We start from the raw sequence: 21,355 nt of genomic DNA on the forward strand, positions 1-21,355 counted from the left end.
TATTACACAATTTGCATATACATATGTACAATGTTATAGTTTGTCCGAGGTTTTGGACAGGATGGACATATCCTTTAGGAAAAGAGATTTAATATAAATGGAAATATCGCTTGGGTCGGTGAGGTGTCAATACCGGCGTCCAGCTGTTGGTTTGGAAGGTTGACGCCCTGGTCCGAACAATAGCGAGTTAACCGCGGATGACTGCGGGATGACCCTTTCCGTGAAAAAGTGAGGTCGACTACCCGTTGACTTCTATATACATCGAAATGCATATATGCGTGCTGATAGATGTGTAGAGGCAGTAGATGAAGATCTAGGAGACTTTGGTAGTAGATTACGTCTTTTAGGAGGTCTAGACGTTCAACACAATGACTAGCTGAGCCGATAGTAGCTTCAAAAGGAAAACAAATTTGGAAATGAATAATTGAAATATCCGATTTAGTCCTACGGGCCCGAGCTTGTTTACAATTTGAACAAGGGTGCCAGTTTTTGAGGGTCATAAACCAACCTACCCCTCTTTCCCCCTCCTCCCAAACCCACCTCGCCCGACGAATAAACGGCTATGGACGACAGAGACCTCCACGGTATCTCCTAAGCCTCCCCCTCCTCCTCCTCCTCCTCCTCCTCCTCCTCCTCCTCCTCCTCCTCCTCCTCCTCCTCCCTCCTCCTCCTCCCTGCTATCCCCTCGTCCAAGCCTCCTCATAAACCCCCCTCCTCCTCCTCCTCCTCCTCCTCCTCCTCCCTGCTCTTTCCTCCTCCTTTGTATCCTTCTCCTTTGTATCCTTCTCTCAGTGATATCATTGTCCGTCGTGAGAGAACCGGTCTTGAGTCCCGTCGATACAAAATGTATTAAGGGACAAACAGCGACTTTAGAGACCATAGAGTTTGTACTAGCGTACTATACTTAGTAAAGCAAATAAGTGAAAGAAGCAAAAGATAATAGAAAATAAGTGTTATGGATATAGAACAGAAAATGTTGCTATGAAAGTAAAGTACAGTAACTAGATAAACATGGTGGTGCACAACAGTCTAAACAATGCAGTTAAGTGCGGTGAATGTAGTCGCAAACTTCCCACATATCAGTTAATGAACTTCTCTAAGCGTAGCAGAAATTTCACGTGCGTAAAGGGCTCCGCACATGGACATAAGCGAGAGGAGAATAACTGGATCAGGTAGGCACAAAAGGCGATAGCGGACCAAGAAGCGTTCGTAAAACAGCTGCTGAACTATGAATCTGGAGCCACACAGCAGTACCAACAAGATCAACAAGAATATGCTCACTCAGGGTCTGAGGAAGAATCTTCCGAACTCCTGATTACCAAGAAAGCTGATCAGTTTACAGAAATAAAGTGCAACGAGACCACAGAAGAGTCTACTACTCAAACCTAAACCACCCAGAGGTCTTCACATCAACTAGAAACAAAAACTAAAATTTGTAAACTCTACAGAAACACTGCTGCAAATACGGTCTCAATGGTAAGAACTGCCCTTTTTTACACCCCAAGCCCTGTCAAAGGTTGATAAAGTACGGAAATAAGAACAACCGAGGATCCCATTGCCCCAACTACCAGCCAAAACTGTAGATAATCAATTTCAAGTTACCAATACTTCAATAAGGACCCAATACTTCAATGAGAACCCAAAGATTCTCTAATACAGTGATCCCAACACACGACCATATCCAAGTCGAAGTCCAACTCCCTCCTTCAAGATCAGAGGTACCATCTGAACAGGAAACTTGGACAAATTATTGCCGCGAGAACAGAGAAGCTGCGAGCAATGGGAATTTTATTAGGGTTGATTCAATCTTTGAAAACTGAATTAATTGAGAAACTAGGAACACAGCTATCTGGAATCCAAAACCACATAACAAGCCTAATCACCCATATGATAAACGACCAACTCAGAGGGACGAATCAGGTTATGATGTACCCTCAAGCACCTCCACACCACTACATCCCTGCACACCATCATGCACAAGCAGAGAAGTAGAGAGTTTACTAGAAAACTCACTGTTCGCGAATGAACAAAGGCTGTATCACACAAGCAACCAATACAAAATCCCCTTCCTCATGGATCTAACAGAAGAAGAGAGATTTATATGTATTGCCCTTACAGAAACCCACCCACACCCAGGTATACAAGACAGCAAGATCAACATACCGAACTACGTCTTCAGAACGGATCGGGTAAATAGGACGCATGGAGGAGTTACGATTTACTTTTGGTCTGACATACCAGCAAGTGACTAAAAAATTTGCTCCTTCTCAGACTACTGTGAAATACTGGATATAAAGATCGAAAAACACAACACCATATTGTTCACTATGTACCGCCCCCTAGGCCAATACAACACCATCGATTCCTGCCATACATCACCATAAATTATCTTAATGGGAGACTTCAACATACCGCAAACAAACTGGGAAAGCAGTACCATTAACGGGGCACCAGAACACATACAAGCTAAGATGTTGCTAGATCTAGTAGAGGAATTGAGCCTAACCCAGCACATTCTTTTACCAACTAGAAAAGAAAACATACTAGACCTAGTCTTCACGAGAAACCGCGCCCTTATTCACAGCTGTAAGGTCCAAGATACGGCCATATCGGACCATAGATTAATCTTGATGAGAACATACAAGCCCTCTCCCCAATTCTGGCAGATTTCGTTGAGTGGGCTAAATACTCTGAACTTCCTCAGCAACAAAATCAACTGGGATGAGACCAAGAAGAAATTGAGAAATGAAAACTGACGGGCATCTTGACGGTAAATCCACACAGCAAATGATCCAGATCCTCCTGAAGATGTGCTACAACATATGCAGCTTGCATGTCCCGCTCAGGGGGGCAAGAAGGATGACACCACAAATCCCGAGAGACAGGAGGATCCTCTTCAAGAAAAGGAAATATTTCTCCCGCAAACTCCAAAAGGCCAATACAACACCAAAGCAACCTTTAAAAAACAAGTTAATTAAGATTGAAAGCGAGATACTAAAATCGCACGAGGAAGAACGTAAACGTAACGAAAGGAAAGCAATAACCGCAATAAAAACCAACAGTAAATACTTCTTTACGTACGCAAAAAAAAAGTCAATTCTGAGGTCGACATATTCATAGATGAAAATGGGGATATGATACAGGACCACTACCTGGTAGCTGAGCAACTAGAAAACAATACGAATCTACCTTTAGCATACCCTTCGCCAACACGGTATCAGACTCTCCCAGAAATTTCTTTGCTGAATCAAGGCCGGGTACTCTGTGTGACCTCAACTTCTCTAGTAAGGACATTGTGAGAGTAATATAGAGACTCAAGTACTAATCCTCAGCTGGCCCAGATGGCATGGCAGCACCTTTTCTAAAAGCCTGCAAGGAGGAACTCTCGCTCATACTGCACAGATTATGGAAACAATCCCTAAATGAAGGGATGGCCCCAGATATTATGAAACAAAGACTAATACCACCCATACACAAGGGGACCAACAGAGGAGAAACAAAAAATATAGACCTGTCACCTAAACATCATTCATCCCAAAAATACTCGAAGCTGTGCGTAGTGCTAGAACGCCTAGTTGACATTTTTTAGAAGAAAGGACTTTTCAATGATGGACAACACGGTTTCCGGAAAGGACAATCCTGCCTATTCCAGCTGCTAGCCCACCAGGAATACATGATGGAAAAGCTGGAAAGGATGCTGTATACGTGGACTTTGCTATGGCCTTCAATAAAGTGGATCATGGCATTCTTCTACATAAGTTGAAGGCCTTGGGAGTAAAAGGCAAATTGGATCGATGGATGCACAGTTTTCTCCATGACAGACATCAAGGAGTAGCCATCAACGAGACAGCCTCGGAACCGTTTGGGCCCTTTCCTGTTCCTATTACTCATCAGTGACATTGACAGCACAGTTAAACACTCCAACATATCCTCATTCGCAGATGACACCAGAGCCACCAAAGAAATAAGGGGGATCGAAGATACCAACCTCCTCCAGAAGGACATTGAAAACGTGTACATCTGGGCCGTCGACAACAACATGAAATTCAACGAAACCTAATTCGAACTGATGAGATATGGCAAAGGCCTCACAAATAACATCCAACCCTACACCATAGCTCGAGGAGAAATCATACAAGGCAAGTATTAGAGATCTGGGAGTAATGTTGAGTCGAGATGGCACGTTTACCATACATATTGACAACATTGTTGACAGCGCCAGAAAATTATCAAATTGGACCCTGAGAACATTTACACCAAGAAACGAAGATTGTATAATTACACTGTGGAAAATTCTGGTACTACCTAAACCTGAATACTGCTGCCAAGTGTGGAACCCTAGCAGTATAGGGGAGAAACTTGAGAGTGTCCAAAGAATCTTCACTAGCAAGAGTGAGTGTGTTAAAGTTATTAACTACTGTACTACTAATGTGTTGCACCTGAAACTTTATTTACTCCAAAGGCACCTGATCATTTACACGTGGAAAATGTTGGAGGGTCACGTCCCCAACATTGGAGTGATAGTCAGCCAAGAGAGGGCGAGAGGGAGATCTTTATAAGCACTAGGACCACCACATCTCTCTGAGCAAACTCCTTCACCAAAGCGGCTCCTAATCTCTTCAATAGTCTCCCAAATTACTTAAAGAACACTGCGAGTACATCCTGCACAGTGGAAGTACATATTCAAAAAACGGCTAGATGCCTTCCTACAATAAATTAAAGACGCGCCTCCCACACCATCCTATAGTTATATTTGAATGACGTAGTTAGTACCAAACTGGGTTAATAAAAACGAGTAAACAAACTTTAAATATGCTAAAGACTTTACAAAACCTAAATGCTTTTTCGTTTAAGACGTAGAAGAAAACGAATTTTAGTAAGTTCAAAGAAAACTAAACTATACTGGGGTGGCTATAAATTTTTATGCTCCGTGTCCCCAGCATTGGATGCAATACATTTTCTATAGCGAACCTAGAAAACTAGAAACGCAAACAAATTTAAAACTAAGTAAGATGAACGAAGAATCAGAGGGAAAACCTCACGAATGTAGTTCCTTTCCTTTGTACTCCTTCTATGATTAAGTAAATTCAAAATATGGGCTACCAAATTTATGGTTATCTCTCTACCACTGCAATGTTTTCGTTTTCTTAAATTTCTTTATTTCAAAGACTTTTTTCTGTAATGAGTTTAGAGTTCAATAATTAGGTTCACTTTTGTCTATTGTTTTAATTTTTCTCTGCATAAACTGATAAAGTGAACAAAAATAATTTCAGGATATATTATTATCTTTCTTGGCATATCATATTTTCAAACTTTCAAAACTAATAACCGATTAGTGTTATTTGTTTTAAAATTAACTAGATCTACAGTAGAACTAGAGCACCATAAGGTTCCGATACAGATATGTGCAGTGCCGATTTAGCCAAATGTTCCGCTCTTCTGAAGAGGCATCCGGCGGACTGCAGGGACACGGAACTGGGCGACCTTGAGCTAAGTCAGTATTCCTTTGCACACCTGTGTTTTGATTTGTTGTGCACGTGATCAGAAGATGCTCAGCAACATCAGATGCACCCTCCCCCACCCCAGGTTTCAGCCCCTCTTCCTCCTCCTTCTCCTCCTCCTCCTCCTCCTCCTCCTCCCTCCCACAGAGCTTTCCTAGTACTTTCTTTTCTGATAATGTGTGAAAAAGTGACAGAACGATTAATTGCTCTGGTAGTCTATCAGTTTATTAGACGAACTTGAATGATCTACGTTTAAAGTGGAATCTGCACTCGCTATGATATTGTGCAATGATAACACGATATTATTAACAGTAGGGATAGGGATCGTATGCAACGAAGCTGTGGGGGGAAACCTGCTTCGTCTCTCGGGCCCTGCAGTGGACGTGCTGTGTCTTGCTGCATAGCTTTTGATCCAGGCAATGGGCGGGGAACAGAGGTATGGGACACCAGTTGGGTGTTGGATGGGCAGAGGGTGGGTGGGGGTATTTCGTAGCTGGTCTCCCCACTCCCCCAAGATAAACGGGGAAGGGACTTTTGGTATATACATATATACGTAGGGGCATTGTTGATGAATGACATAAGAAGTAGGCAGCCTACAAAATATCATTGTAAATATATTGTTTTAATATTGATCACATAGAGCCCGCTTAAGATGGTGGAACTGTAGTAGATTGAACAATCTTGATCATCGTCTCCTAGAGCAATAAGGACTAGCGCCGCGATGGGACTATTTATTTGCTTCTTCTTGAAAGGACAAACAGGAGGATATCCTTGGTGTAGTCTCCAGTCGTCCAGTGTTGAGCTGTCAACATTCCGATGCACCCGCAGCCTTCGCCGGCGCCGCCACCACCTCGTAGACAGCCGAGACAACCACAAACGACATCGCAATCATCGTCACATGACGTGTGCTCAGGCATGGATTTCTTCGAACATACTCGTATATTCAAATATGCTGGTGTTCAGAAAGACGGAGAGTTAAAACTTCTCACTGTTCAGGTTTCCAGAATCACAACAAAAAGGGGCTGCATAACAGATTCAGTCCCTTGGAATTTTCCTCATGTGATGTGAAATAAAAGCCCGGTAACTTTATTCTTATCCCTCCTGTCCTTGGGTTTTTGATGAGGTCTCAACATTGCAGGAAATGTTTTGTATGTTCCCCTCAATGCAGCGCTTTTCTTGCGGTACACAGAGGACCTGCCTGCCATATGACTCGATCAAAGAAACAAAACATAAAAGCGTGCGATCTCCACTGCAGTATCCCCTGGGAAACGATACAGCCTTTGTACCTCATCATGATGAATCCGGACTGCGGATGTACAGATGATGCGAAGTTTTAAAAGGAAACATGAGTATGAATTATTGTACTGAAATGACTGTCATCACATGCGTTCCTGCATCCTCTGTGAGGAACCCGATCAGCTCCTTGGCAACCTTGATGTTCTCGAATCAGAGTAAAGGCACTCAACCAGTTAAAGAGAAAGTCATTCTCGTCACCGAGCCGGTGTTGGACTAAACTCACCACCACCAGCTGCAGTAGCAGCACCAGCTCAGCCGTGACCTCCAGGTGAATCAGGTAACCTCCCCCTCCACCACCACCACCACCACCAACCATGGAAAGGAGGTGGGGGCTCAAGGTTGTGACAAGGAGAGATGAGATAGGATAGTATAGTATGGTCGTTCGCTGTGTGTGTGTGGGGGGGGAGGAACATCTTTTCACATGACACTCCCGCTCTCCCTCCCCTCCTCCTCTCTCTCTCTCTCTCTCTCTCTCTCTCTCTCTCTCTCTCTCTCTCTCTCTCTCTCTCTCTCTCTCTCTCTCTCACACACACACACACACACACACACACACACACACACACACACACACACACACACACACACACACACACACACACACACACACACACACACACACACCTCTCATGGCGCTGTGGTTAGAGCTCTGGCCTGCCACTACGGAGGTCCGGGTTCGATCCTCGCCCGGGGCTGAAATAATATCAGTATCGCAGCGCTGAGGGGTGTTACTCCAACTCTCGTGGGCGGGGAGTTGGGTGTGTGTGTGTGTGTGCAAGGTCATAGCATTACCCATAGATCGGACCTACGAGCTCTGAGCTCTCTTCCAGGAGGGAAATAGCTGTCGATCACGAGTCCAACACGTGATCCAAAGACCAAGTGAAAGACCAAGTGAATACACACACACACACACACACATACACTCGTACATACACCCACTTTTGCACTCGTTCTTGCACTCCTTCATATATACTAACACCAACTCATGCACACTCATATATGCACTCAGAACTAAGATAATTTCAGTATTGCTACGATGCAGGCTGTTACTCCATCTTTTGTGGGCGTGGAGTTGGGTGTGCGTGTGCGTGTAAGGTCACAGTGTTACCCATAGATCAGTCATACAAGCTCTGAGCTCTCATCCGGGAGGGTAATAACTGTCGACCACAAGTCCAACACGTGATCCAATACCGTGGTGAATCATGAATGTACGTATACGTTTGCCAAAGACGGAAATGTAAAAAAAAAAATCAGAAAAAGGCTGGTCCTTAGGTTCAAGTTCCTCGCGTCTACCTCGCCGTGCTTTGCGCACAACTCGCTCCCTCTGGGGTAAGTTTGGGCCAAATCGGTGACCCGACGATTTCTGACAAAATCTTTTTGACTTTTTCGGTTCATTTTGGTCACTTGCACCGACTGGATCACTAACTCTCCCTCAGGTCGAGAACCACCAGACCTTCTTCGATTGCACTCGGACACCACCACTCAGGCCAAAGGTACGGGCGCCAGAGGCGGAAATGTGAAAGAAATCAGAGAAAAATGCTCAACTTTGGCTTGTCGCCCCACACACGCCCTTGGGCCCGACTACCTGGCTGTGCTTTGCGCACGACGCTCTCCCTAAGGGGTATGTTTGGGCCAAATCGGTGACCTGACCGTGGGAGTAATTTTGGTCACTTGCTCCGATTGGGTCGCCACCTCACCCACCGGTCGAAGTTCGCTAGGCCTCCTGTGGATTGCACTTGGACACCACTTGGGCCAAAGGTACGGGCGGCAGAGGCGGAAATGTGAAAATCTAAAAAATAAAATAACTTTGGGTGCTTGTCACGCACACGCCCTTGGGCTCAGGTTCTTCCCGTCTACACGCCATGCTCTGTTCAAATCGGTGGCCTGGCGATTTTTGACAAAATCCTTTGAGTTTTGGGGGGTCGTTCTGGTCACTTGCCCCGATCAGATCACCACCTCACCGACAGATCGAGGTCTCCTGTGGATTGTACTTGGCATCACTCAGACCAAAGGTACGGGCGCCAGATAAAAAATATATATATATATATATATATATATATATATATATAAATATATATAATATATATATATATATTATATATACATATATATATAATATATATATACATACATATATTTATATATATATATGTATATACGTATATACATATATATATGTATATATATACATATATATATATATATATATATATATATATATATATATATATATATATATATATAAAGTCAAATGAATTTTGGCTTGTCGCCACGCACACGCCCTTGGGTCCTGGTTCCGGTCATCTACTCGTCGTGCTCTGTGCACGACTCTCTTCCTCTTCGGTAAGTTTAGGCCAAATCGGTGACCGTCAGGGTCATTTTGATCATTTGCCCCGATTGGGTCACCACTTCACCCAGAGGTCGAGGGCAACCAGGCCTCCTGTCGATTGTACTTGGACACCAATCAAAGTTGGAGCCTTTTGAAGCTCCATTAGCTCAGTCGGTAAGGTATTGACCTGGTGTCAGCGAGGCCTCGGTTCGAATCCCAGGGCGACTGTCGGAAATTATTTCTTTGCTGCTACTCGCGATTCACTTCAGGTATTTACAACGACAAAAGCCCATCAAGGACTCATACCAGCTTCACCACTTGCTATGAGTTGAGCTCGGGACTCTGTGAAACGTAGGTAAAGACGGCAGTTAGCAGTCTACCTAGATTATTTGGGAGTTAGATCAACTCCAAGTTGGAGTCTTTTGAAGCTCCTTTAGCTCAGTCAGTAAGGTATTGGCCTGGTGTCAAGAGAGGCCTCGGTTCGAATCCTGGGGTGACTGTCGAATATTACACACACACACACACACACACACACACACACACACATATATATATATATATATATATATTCATATATATATATATATATATATATATATATATATCACTGTTGAGAAAAGTAGTAATACTTTTGTAAATCACAACTAACACCACAGTCGGAAAAAAGAAAGAATTTAATAAGCGAGTCTATATACTTCGACTGCTAACTGCAATCCTCTTCAGTAGTGCATAGTGGGAGGAGGATACTATCTTTAGATAGCGACCTCTTACGAAAGAAAAGACACTAGGGAAAGAGTAAATACCAGTACCCTCACTCTCTATTGACCTGAGTATGACATGAGGTCGGGTCAGGGGGAGGGATAGGATACCTATTAACAATTTGTTTTGTGATAGATAATCCTGAGATTATGTCTGGGGTCCATTGACCCTTACAAATCCTCATGGTGGGAAGATAATATATTAAAGAGGATTCCATCATTTTCCTTCTGAGCCCACATCCAGATTTATAAATAAGTTCAGATTTGTCCCAGTCCATCCGGTGATTTAATTTGTTCACATATTGGAACACGGCTTAACTCTCTTGACCATACCTAATGGACCTTTTGTGCTCATTCAACCTTGTCCATTAGGTCTCTCCCCGTCTGACCGATGTATGCTAGGTTACAATCTTCACACGGAAGGGTATAAACCCTTGGGATATGATCTTTCAATCTCTGATGAACATTAAAAAAAAAAAATTATAATAGTATTCGGGTAATTATGAATTCAATTTACCTTATCTTTGGGAAGAAATTTGAACAGATGTCTAATGGGTTCTGAAAAGGGAATAACAAGAGGACTTTGTAACACGTTTGGCTTGGTGGAAGGGGGATTGAAAAAGCTAGTTCTGGCTTGGCTGAGGGCTTTATCCAGGAATCACTGAGAGTAAGCTAATTTTGTTAATTGGGACCTGATGGAAATTAACTCGTGCTCTAGATATTGGGGAGCTACAAATCCTGAAAGCTCGGAGAAAAAGACCCGAAGCTACGTTCCTTTTAATATGATCTGGGTGATGACTAAATAAATGAAGGTAACTTCCTGAATAGGTGTTTTTATCTAAAAACTGTAAAGGCAAGCCTATTCCCATTCTTCATGATTAATGTGTCTAAAAAGGAAATTTTGCCATCTTTTTCCCATTGCACCTTGAAATCTATATTAGTTGCTAACTTAATGAGGTTTTTTTTTTCTAGAAAAAGTATCAAAGGGACAACTCTCATCACAGAGGGTGAAAATATCATCAATATATCTGAACCAAATACCTGGTGGTTTTATCGTTGGAGTACGAACACTCTTAAAGTATTCCATGTAAAGATTGATCAGAACAGGAGAAAGGTTAGAACCCATGCTACAGTCAAACATTTGCCTAGAGAACAAATTTTGAAAGGAAAAAACATTAGTTGAAACACAAGTGCGTATAAACGCGACGATTTTGAGGGGGTCTTGTCTCTTACTTAGGACTTCACGGGCGTTGTTCCTTTCCTGTATACTACAACTAGGCAAATACAATTAGGTAAATACAATTAGGTAAATACAATTAGGTAAATACAATTAGGAAAACACACACACACTCCCCGTGTGGAGTAGTGACTCTGTGTGTGTGTGTGTGTATTTACCTAGTTGTATTTTACGGGAAGGGGAGCTATGCTCGTGGGGTCCCGTCTTCATATCTCATTTTATCTAAACTATTTTTAAATTCATGTATTGATTTTGCACACACCACTTTCTCATCTAACTTGTTCCAACTGTCTATTACTCTGTGTGTGTGTGTGTGTGTGTGTGTGTGTGTGTGTGTGTGTGTGTGTGTGTGTGTGTGTGTGTGTGTGTGTGTGTGTGTGTGTGTGTGTGTGTGTGTGTGTGTGTGTGTGTGTGTGTGCGCGCACTCGCACGCGAAGATGCTTGAATGTGATCTGGGGAAATTCCGGTAAAGATGACACAAATGGAGAAGAAAGTGAATCTTGGGAGATACGGCCAAGGATGGCGGGCCTACAGCACAAAGAGCCACGTGGGTCTGCATGGGCCCAAGAACGCGGGTTTGCTTGTTGGCAACTGCAATCGAGAAGCCCCACAGGAGGTGGCTTGGGCGAGGGTAGAGGGAGCGGGTGGGGGAAGGTGGGAGTCGACAACCCCATCTGCTAAAGACCCGTTGCTTGTGGACGGGTGTGGTCTTATCCTGAGTCACCTTCGCGCAGTGGAAGGATGCCAGACGCCAACAAGACCTACCGGTACTATCAAGAACTATGCTGTTTTATTAAGCGTTGCGTTCTGGCGTGTAGCAGTTGTTATTAGTAGCCGTTAGCTTCGATGATAACAGGGTGTGGGGTTTATAGTGGGATACGTGTGGGTAACGGGGGGTTAGGGGGGATGGGATATAGTTGACGGGTTTGCTGAGTACTTGTGAAGTGCCACCCAGTACAAAAGGTGCTAATTGCAATAGGCTGTGATGAAGTAGCCTGGTGAGAGCCAGAATCACCGAAAAAGTGGCAACAGGGTTTTAACGCTTTCGCTACTGAAGGAGGGATGTCATGATGATGTGCAAACTAGCCTGGTGGAACCCAGAAGTAACGAAAAAGTGGTACCCACCCGGTATGGAGAGAATTGACCTAGCCAATCTATATAACCCGTTCTTCATTGAAGAAAGAGGAGGCGGATCTACTATAGAGATGAAGAGGTAATTGTGACAGTCCATGAAAAGCAGAAACACAAAGATCAGGTTATGACATGTATCCAAAGATGATAATGACATAATGAACAATATTCTCTTGAAGAACAAATCGAACGAAGAACGAAAACACAAATGACTAGTATTAAGGACAAGAAAAATGTACTCCAATTATTAGGGAATAAAAGCTTGATAGAGGAGATATCCTATACGCCTTATATAGAAGAAACAAAATAAATAGCACTTATTTCAATGTTTTGAATGCCAAGGCTTTGGTCAAAGTGCTGGAAAATGTACAGGATAAAAGAAAAAAAGTGTAAAAAGTTTATTCAAAATCATGGGCAGCCTGAATGTAAACGAAGAGAAACGCATAAACAGATCAGCCAGACAACATAATGATATTATTCACAAAGCAAACAGTATCAAATGTCTAGTAAATATTTAAGAAATCGCAAAGATTAGAAACAGAACGGAAAGTTCTGAAACTATAGTGAAATGTGGCCTCATCAAGATGCAATCTATTGGAAACAAAACTGTTGAAATAATGTGTATGAACCGAAACTTAGTTGCATAAAGACAAAAATGAAGTTTACAAGACAAGTGATATGACATCAGGTATTCATACCTTTCATCAGATTCCAAGAAAAAAAAAAAGGTGTAGGTGTACTGAAAAATGTACACAATGATAAGTAAGAAAATAGTGTAAAATTTGAATCATTTGAACATATTGATCTGGAAATTGGATAAATTGTTAAGCCGTTAGAAATAATAATTTTATATAGATCATCAAATACTGGAAAATTCATTTGTGAATTGTATGTAATACTTGATACAATAGACAACCTAAATAAGATTTTCATGTGTGTTGGTTTCAACATATGGGTAAATAATATATGTTATATTGAATGGAGATCAGAACATATCGTGCAGTTTATTTTATTTGATAAAAGTAATACAATCATGGATATTCATGTTGACCTCTGCATATCCCATTTGATAAATTTTCATGTTACCATAAAAAAATTATGTTCTTCGTATGAAATTTGTATTTGGAAATAATATTTCTTTGTCGCGGCTCGCGCCGCTTCAATTGTTTTTATCGGCTTAAGAAACCTGCACAGCGAAGCTATAGCGATAATCCCATACCACACTCCTGGTCATATGGCCACTTCCCGAAGGTTGAGTGTGGTTGGAATTTTCCGCCAGAATCATCAGAAATTTAAAATTCCCGGCTCTGTGCAGGCATGCGAATTGTCGACCCCACCTACCCCTCCCTTCTTAGCCGGCTCGCCTGAGTCGTCACTTCAATGAGAAATGAAGGCTTCGCCTGTGGGAGGTGGGAGGGACCCTAAATATGTGCAGGTTTCTTAAGCCGATAAAATAAATCTAAGCGGCACGAGCCGTGACAAAGAAATATTATCGGCTGAAAGAAACCTGCACAGCGAAGCTATGCATGAGACGAGGACAGGTGGGAGGAGAGGTGAAGCCTGATTCAAACCGTTATTACGTGTGTCTTTCCTATGGGAGACTTATTCATTTTATCACTCAGTAGAGGGGAGAAAAGAAACGTCAAGTACCCACACCGAAGAATGTGACATGCACAACATTGCACTGTTCACACAATGCGTAAATTATACGAAAATCGTATCCTGTTCAGCGGTTCCTGGGCCCCTCCCCACTCCTCGGTCGCCCTTTGCCCCCTCCACTTTTTTTATTATTATTTTATTTATTTTTTATTTATTCATTTATTTATTTATTTTTGAGATGAGAGGGGTGGAGCCGTTTCCATGGCGACACATGGGACAGGGGCGACCGAGTGGTAGAGACACCGTGTCCCCAAGGGAGTCGTCGATGTCCAGCCCCTAGGTCCCGCACCCGCTCCAGAGTGGGTGCGGAGAAACGCCAGCGATGCCACGAAGTCCCTGATGCTGTGGGCGTGCGGGGCATGGCCCGGGTCGGCTCTCTCCAAAATGCGGCAAAGCAGGTACGCCCGGGAATTCGGGGTTAGGGGAATCCTAAATTTCGAGTTGTACAAGAGATGATCCTCAGAAATCTCTTCCGTGTGCTCCACGTAGTCTTCGAACGCACGGACCGGGCGCAGCGGTTGTGGGCGTCCTCCCTCCCGGAAGGATTGTATTCTGAGAGGGCCAATCATGTCGTCCGCTCGGCCGTTCCTGGCCAGGAATGTTGGTGATGGAGAGAGGGTTAGGGCCGAGCTGTCCTCCTCCAGTTTGGAGAAGGACGGGTGGCGGGTGATTGCCGCCAGCTGTGAAGCCCTGTAGTCCGTAGTCAAGGCGAGCAGAAAGACGACACGTTGAGGGAATTGTTCTTTCTCCATAGTGGCCTTTTCGAACGCCAGGTACTGCAGAAGACGATACAAGGACCAGGCCAGGACCGGTTGATGTCTCGGCTCTCTCGAGGCGCTGATCCCCTTCATTAGGAGGGTTCGCGCTCTCTGTGGCACTCGGATGTTCATGCCAAAGCGTAGCGGATCAGTGAGGGCTGTATAGTGAGGGAAGATAGTCGCCGGTGCCCTGTTGATGGAGTCAGCCAGCCAAGTCAGGAAGTCCAGAACCGTGCTGGCGGAGATGGTCACCATCGTGTGTCTCCGAAGGCAGTTCCGAAATCTCCGTCCGCAGGACCCACACTGCCGCACTGAGGACGGAAGGTGAGCTCTGAGCATCTTGTCTGCTGCCTCTGTAGAGAAGAGTTGGCTGAGAGCTCCCCGTAGAAACTCCAAGTATCAAGTTGGAGTGACGCTTGGAGAGGTGCGGTGAGGCTGTTGGCTAGGCAGGCTGGCCCCAGTAGAAGGGGAGAAGGGCCCCATCTCATTAGCTCCCCGAACCACGGCTGGGTTGGCCAGTAGGGAGCTATCAGGAGGACCTGACCCTTGAAGGACCTGAGGGTCTGCACCACCTTCAGGAGGACCGGTGTTGCTGGAGGAGGAAAATGAATACGTACTTCCAGCTGTTCCAGTCCTCCGTGAAGGCGTCTGGGCCTCCTGTGCGTGTCCTTTGGATGCAGGTGAGGTAGAGGGGGAGCTGGGTCGTGTTTGGGGAGGCAAACAGGTCCACCTCTGGGGTGCCGTAGCGGAGGGAGAGCGACTCGAACACTTGTGGGCGTAGTTGCCACACCACGGAGGTCTCCTGAAACCTGGATAGAGCGTCCGCTCAGTCGTTCTCCCGGCCCGGAACATACTTCGCCGAGAGTGATATGGCCCTGCGTGATGCCTCGGCGAAGTTGTCTTTCGACAGGGCTAGGAGTGGATCTGGTCGGTCCGTACCTTGCCTCTGCACGCACTGTACTGCCGTCACATTGTCTATGTCCAAGCGGACGCTCATGCAGGAGAATTCGGGGTGTCGCTCGAGTCATTCTTTCACCACTATCAGCTCCCGAAGGTTGATGTGTAGTGACCTTCTATCTTCCGACCATCCCCGGCAAGCTTGATGTCTCCAGCTCGACTGGAAGCCCCACCCCATGTCCGAGGCGTCCGCCGCTCTTGCCATTCGAGGTGGGGGCGGGGACTATGGGACCGACCGGCGTAGGGCCCCCGACCGAAGCCAGGGACGCAACAAGCTGTGGAGTGCTGAGGGTACCGGCCCGGGCAGGTCGCGCGGGAGGAGCAATATGCTCCTGTCGGCCTCTCGTACCAGCCGTCGGCGCCCCAAGCGGCTCAGTGGAAGGGCCGGGGTCGCGAAGTTGAGCCCCCCCCCCCCCCGGAGTGCTGACCGGACCTGAGCCACCGACACCATATTGAATCGCAGGGCTTTCAAGAATTTGTTCAGTGCGCTCAGGTTCATAGCCAGTCTCGTTTTTCCTGGGCCTTTTTTGCTATGGTAAAGAGAATCACATTAGTAGGGCAAGGTGGATCCCGATCCCCGGAGGGTGTAGTGAAGTCACAAAATCGATTGTAGAACGTATAACAACATACATGCGAGGCCGAGGTCGTTTCCGAGCGACCTCGTCCGTGGGCGTTAGTCAAGAGGCTTCGTTCTGGGTGAAGACGTTCCCTGAGCGTCTCCCGCTAAGACGGGCCTGGACCCTCGGTATGTATCCAACTCACCCCAAGTCTTCCCGCGGGAAGTCCTCGAAGCCCGTGGCGAGCGTCCTCATCCAATAGTGTGCTATGGCAGTTTGTGACGTCTCATCACCCACAAGCTGACTTCCATATGTTTAATACCTAGTGACATCATGTGATTATACTGTGACGTCACCGGATTTAATCATGACGTCATAGGATCGCCTCGTGACGTCACAGGGACACAAACTGACGTCATAGGACTACATCGTGACGTCATTTTATCACATAATGACGTCATCTTATCACACCGTGACATCACTTTATCGCATATTGACGTTACCTGATCACATCGTGAACTATTATCACATCGTGGCATCATGTAATCATATCGTGACGACACCAACAAAATGACGTCACAGGACCCCCATCGTGACGTCATATGTTTTCATTGTAATTCCACTGGACCATACAGTAATGTTACAGAATTAGTGATGTCACATGGTCACATCGTGATGCCACAGGGTTACATCACGACGTCACAGGGTCACATTGTGATGTCACAGCATCACGTGACGTCACAGGATCACATCAACGGCGTCATAGGATCACATCGTGATGTCACAGAAACACATCGTGACATCCAATAATCATATAGTGACATCAAAGGATCACTGACGTCACAGGATCACATTGTGATATAGCGAGGTGTCATTTCCTGGGTGCCTGGACAGCCTAGTAGGGCGGAGTCCAGATCGAGACGTCAAATGATGTCATTCAGGTGATGAGAGGACCCCGTACTGAAGAGCGTTTCCACCAGGCGAGACCCCCTCTTTGCTGAATAAAATCCCTCGCCGCTACACAAGGGGGATGTATGTAAGGTCATACCATGAGAAGGGGTGGATCTTGTAAGAGTCCGTCGTGGTAGGAGGATAAGGTAAAGATGAACGGAGGTGGTCCTCCACCCCGTCCCCCAACCCGACGGTCGTCTGATTGGGGGGGGGGGGGGTTCCTTATGAGAGGGGCCTTTCAGTCCTATACCCGCCGCCGGCGCGAAGGGGCGGAGGGAAGGACCAGGAGTGAGTGTGGGAGGGGGGGCCGGAGCCGGAGGCTCGTTAGAAGGCTGCTCTGGAGGCGGGGAGGATGCTCTGGTCTGCGCGGCCTGAAAGGCCGGATAGCGAGATAGGGCAGAGTCGAAGACGGGGCCTATCAGGTACGGAAGGAGGGTGGTGCCGTGACCGGGATGTGGAGGGTGTGGACGAGCTGAGCGTCCTAGGCCTCTTGGGAGAGATAGAACTCTTTCTCGAGCGGGACTTCCTGTTGGGTCTACGTAAGCGGCTCCGGGAGGAAGGTGGGCTCACGGACCTGCCCGAAAAGGCAAGCCGAAAGGTGTTAGAGGGCCACGGCCTGAGTCTTGGCTTTGGCCTGGGCCTGGGCCTTGGCCTGGGCCTGGGACTGGGCCTGGGCATGGGCCTGGGCATGGGCCTGGGCCTGAGCCTGGGCTTCGGCCTCGGCCTGGGCTCCGGCTTCGGCCTGGGCTTCGGCCTGGGCCTGAGCATGGGCCTGTGCCTGGTCCTGGGCTTCGGTCTGGGCCCGGCCCTGGGACTGGGCACTGGGCCTCGGCCTGGGTCTGGGGCCTCGGCTTCGGCCTGTGCCCTGGCCTGGTCCTTGGCCTCGGCCTGGGTCTCGGCCTGGGTCTGGACCTGGGGCTGCCGAGAGGCCTGATGACCCTCGGGGGCGCCACCCTCCGTACCATAAGACACGTCCCCCTGTCCTCCGAGAGGACCCGGGTTGTTTACCAGGGACAAATCGGAGACGGGGACGGATTGCGAGCGTATAAGGTCAAAGTCTACGCCTAGGGCCTGACGAAGCAAGCCGTGAGGCGTTAGAGGACCATTGATGGTCGGAGGTATGGGGCTGCCGAGAGGCCTGATGACCCTCGGGGGCGCCACCCTCCGTATCATAAGACACGTCCCCCTGTCCTCCGAGAGGCCCGGGTTCTTACCACGGACGACCCGAAGACGTATGGGGAACGGATTACGAGTGGAAAAGGTCAAAGTCTACGCCTAGGGCCTGACGATGCAAGCCGTGAGGCGTTAGAGGACCATTGATGGTCGGAGGTATGGGGCTGCCGAGAGGCCTGATGACCCTCGGGGGCGCCACCCTCCGTACCATAAGACACGTCCCCCTGTCCTCCGAGAGGACCCGGGTTGTTTACCAGGGACGACTCGGAGACGGGGACGGATTGCGAGCGTATAAGGTCAAAGTCTACGCCTAGGGCCTGACGATGCAAGCCGTGAAGCATTAGAGGACCATTGATGGTCGGAGGTATGGGGCTGCCGAGAGGCCTGATGACCCTCCGGGGCGCCACCCTCCGTACCATAAGACACGTCTCCCTGTCCTCCGAGAGGACCCGGGTTGTTTACCAGGGACGATTCGGAGACGGGGACGGATTGCGAGCGTATAAGGTCAAAGTCTACGCCTAGGGCCTGACGATGCAAGCCGTGAGGCATTAGAGGACCATTGATTGTAGGAGGTATGGGGCCGCCGAGAGGCCAGACGACCCCCCTCCGCACCACCAGACTCGCAGCAATGGGCACAAACCGGACCAAATAGAATTAAGAAGGTTCACTAATAGGGTGGTCGAAGAATGGGACAAACCGGCAACCATGCAGAAAGCGCTGAAACTATTAGTTGATTAACAAGCAGGAAACAGACTCACCGGCAAAAAAACAAAGGCCGGCAGCGGGTATACCGGTCAGTCCGTTTCCGCGCTAGAGGTGACGACTCAGGCGAGCCGGCTAAGAAGGGAGGGGTAGGGAGGGGTAGGTGGGGTCGACAGTGCGCATGCCTGCACAGAGCCGGGAATTTTAAATTTCTGATGATTCTGGCGGAAAATTCCAACCACACTCAACTTTCGGGAAGTGGCCATATGACCAGGAGTGTGGTATGGGCTTATCGCAATAGCTTCGCTGTGCAGGTTTCTTTCAGCCGATAAAAAGTAACTAAAGTATGATTCACTGATTGAAAAAAGTATGAATAGCATGCTTATAAATAATCGATGGAATTGTGAAACAGTTATACATCAAACTATAGGAAAACACATATATTACAACAAGATTTCATGTAGTGGAAAAGGTAATAATGACAGAAGAAAATGCAAAAGGATTTTTTGTCAGTGAAGTGCGTGAATTAAACTTAAAAACTGAGAAATGAAGAAAAGAAAACAGTAATTAATTAGAAGTTGTATATATATATTGCTATAGTTGGGCAGCAGATCCTCTTTAAGGCAAATGTCATTAAAATTTGCAGCAGCTTCTGCGTTCACGAGTTTTTTGCTGACATTCTCAACTTTTCTAATGCTGGCGCGCTGAGTCGTGCTAAGTTCTTTAATTACCTGACCAAATAGCATTGGAGGTATAAGTAAAGGCATCGGAATTATCTTCTCTAATTTTATGCAGAGCTTTCGCCTAACTGTTAGGCATCTTCAGTGCTAATGAGTACAGTGTGTGGGAAATGATCTTATATACACAATACACAGATCACAGACACATGCGTGCTGATCCGGTTGACCAATCAGGAGGCAGGAACACTAAGCTCCGCCCCCAGGCCTAGCGGCTGATCCTTAAGGTGACCTCGATGTCTTTTGATGTGGGAATAATAAATGGATCCGGAGTCTGTCTGTTCATCGTGGGGTTTTTATCTTTTATATAAGGCTTCTAGGATATGAAGGCGTGTGTGGTTTGTTTCTGTCTGTAAAATAGTGATGCCCTCCTCCAAATTCTTTCTTGTCAGTGGGGTCTGATGTACGTCTTCGTGGTGTCGCTTGATAGCGCCATTGGAGAGATGAAGGGTGAGACGCCTCGTGAGCTTCGTCGTAGTCATCCCTATGTATGTTTCATTAAGGGCTTCACAGTTCCCTTTTCTGCAGGAGTATTCATACACGAGATGGCTACGCTGAAGTTCCGGTGTCCTCTGGCAGGGGTTGTTCTTTATAAGGAGTTGGGATGTCTTCATGTTTTTATAGAAAATAACCAGATCTATTTTGTCGTTGTCGTTGGTGGGTTTCACGTCTTTGTGGATGATTTTTCTAAGGGCCTCCTCATCGGCTCTATAATGGGTGGACATGGTGTTTTGGTAGAAAATTTTAATCCTGGCTTCTCCTACTGGTTTTTCTGCTGGGGTTGAATACCATCTATCAAGGTGCTTGTTAATGGCAAATTGCACCTCTCTATTAGAGAAGCCATTGTTTACCAGGACCTGCGTCGTTCTGTCGAGCTCTGCGTGGGTTCGGGCCCAGTCGCTACAGTGCGTCAGTGCCCTTCTGACATAAGCATCGATTGTGGACCTCCGGTAGCGTTGAGGGCATTCACTGTTGCCGTTGAGGCAGAGTCCTGGGTTGGTGGGCTTTGTATATACTCCGGTCCTAAAACCTTGAGAACTCGCTTCAACCTTTACATCTAGGAAAGGGAGCTGCTTACTGATACTGTTCTCTGAAGTAAAGTTTAGGCCGGAGACGCGCTGTAGGTTGCTCCTCAGGTCTTCAAGCTCCCTACGGTCCATCACGAGGACGAAAATATCGTCTACGTAACGAACGTATATGGGAGGCTTTCTGGTAGTACTGAAGACCTCTCTCTCCACCATCCCCATGAAAAAATTGGCGAAGAGGACTCCAAGGGGCGAGCCCATAGCCACACCATCAACTTGCCTGTAGAGTTGTTTATTGGGACCATAGAAAGGGGCTTCCTTGGTACAAATCTCCAGTAGTTGGCGTAGGAGATTTTTGGGGATCTTTATCTTTGCATACATCAATCTTACGGATAAGCATCTCACTGAGGACCAAGAGGAGCTTCTTAACCTTGGTCTTAACTGTCATGTCCTCTCCTTCCCTCGCCCCTACCAAAAATCTCCTACGCCAACTAATGGAGATTTGTACCAAGGAAGCCCCTTTCTATGGTCCCAATAAAATTTTCTACCAAAACACCATGTCCACCCATTATAGAGCCGATGAGGAA

The 21,355-nt window shown here is 46.5% G+C and overlaps 1 protein-coding gene across 1 annotated transcript; it reads left to right on the forward strand.

The window, feature by feature from the left end:
- The first annotated feature begins 3,134 nt into the window (after positions 1-3,134).
- Positions 3,135-3,897, forward strand: LOC143017970 (uncharacterized). The gene is made up of 2 exons (XM_076173008.1): positions 3,135-3,264; positions 3,653-3,897. The coding sequence occupies exons 1-2, from the start codon at positions 3,135-3,137 to the stop codon at positions 3,895-3,897; spliced, it is 375 nt and encodes a 124-aa protein (XP_076029123.1).
- Positions 3,898-21,355: the final 17,458 nt, after the last annotated feature.

Source organism: Oratosquilla oratoria, chromosome 33 (genome assembly GCF_046742065.1).
Source record: "Oratosquilla oratoria isolate Oo_2021 chromosome 33, ASM4674206v1, whole genome shotgun sequence".
NCBI classification, from domain to species: Eukaryota; Metazoa; Arthropoda; class Malacostraca; order Stomatopoda; family Squillidae; genus Oratosquilla; species Oratosquilla oratoria.

What these genes read in the sequence shown, in the direction of transcription:
- LOC143017970 (XM_076173008.1), top strand. Translation starts at nt 3,135, where the DNA reads ATGATACAGGACCACTACCTGGTAGCTGAGCAACTAGAAAACAATACG. An exon ending in GAATCAAGGCCGGGTACTCT is followed by an intron (nt 3,265 to 3,652) that starts GTGTGACCTCAA and finishes TGCCTATTCCAG; the next exon opens with CTGCTAGCCCACCAGGAATA.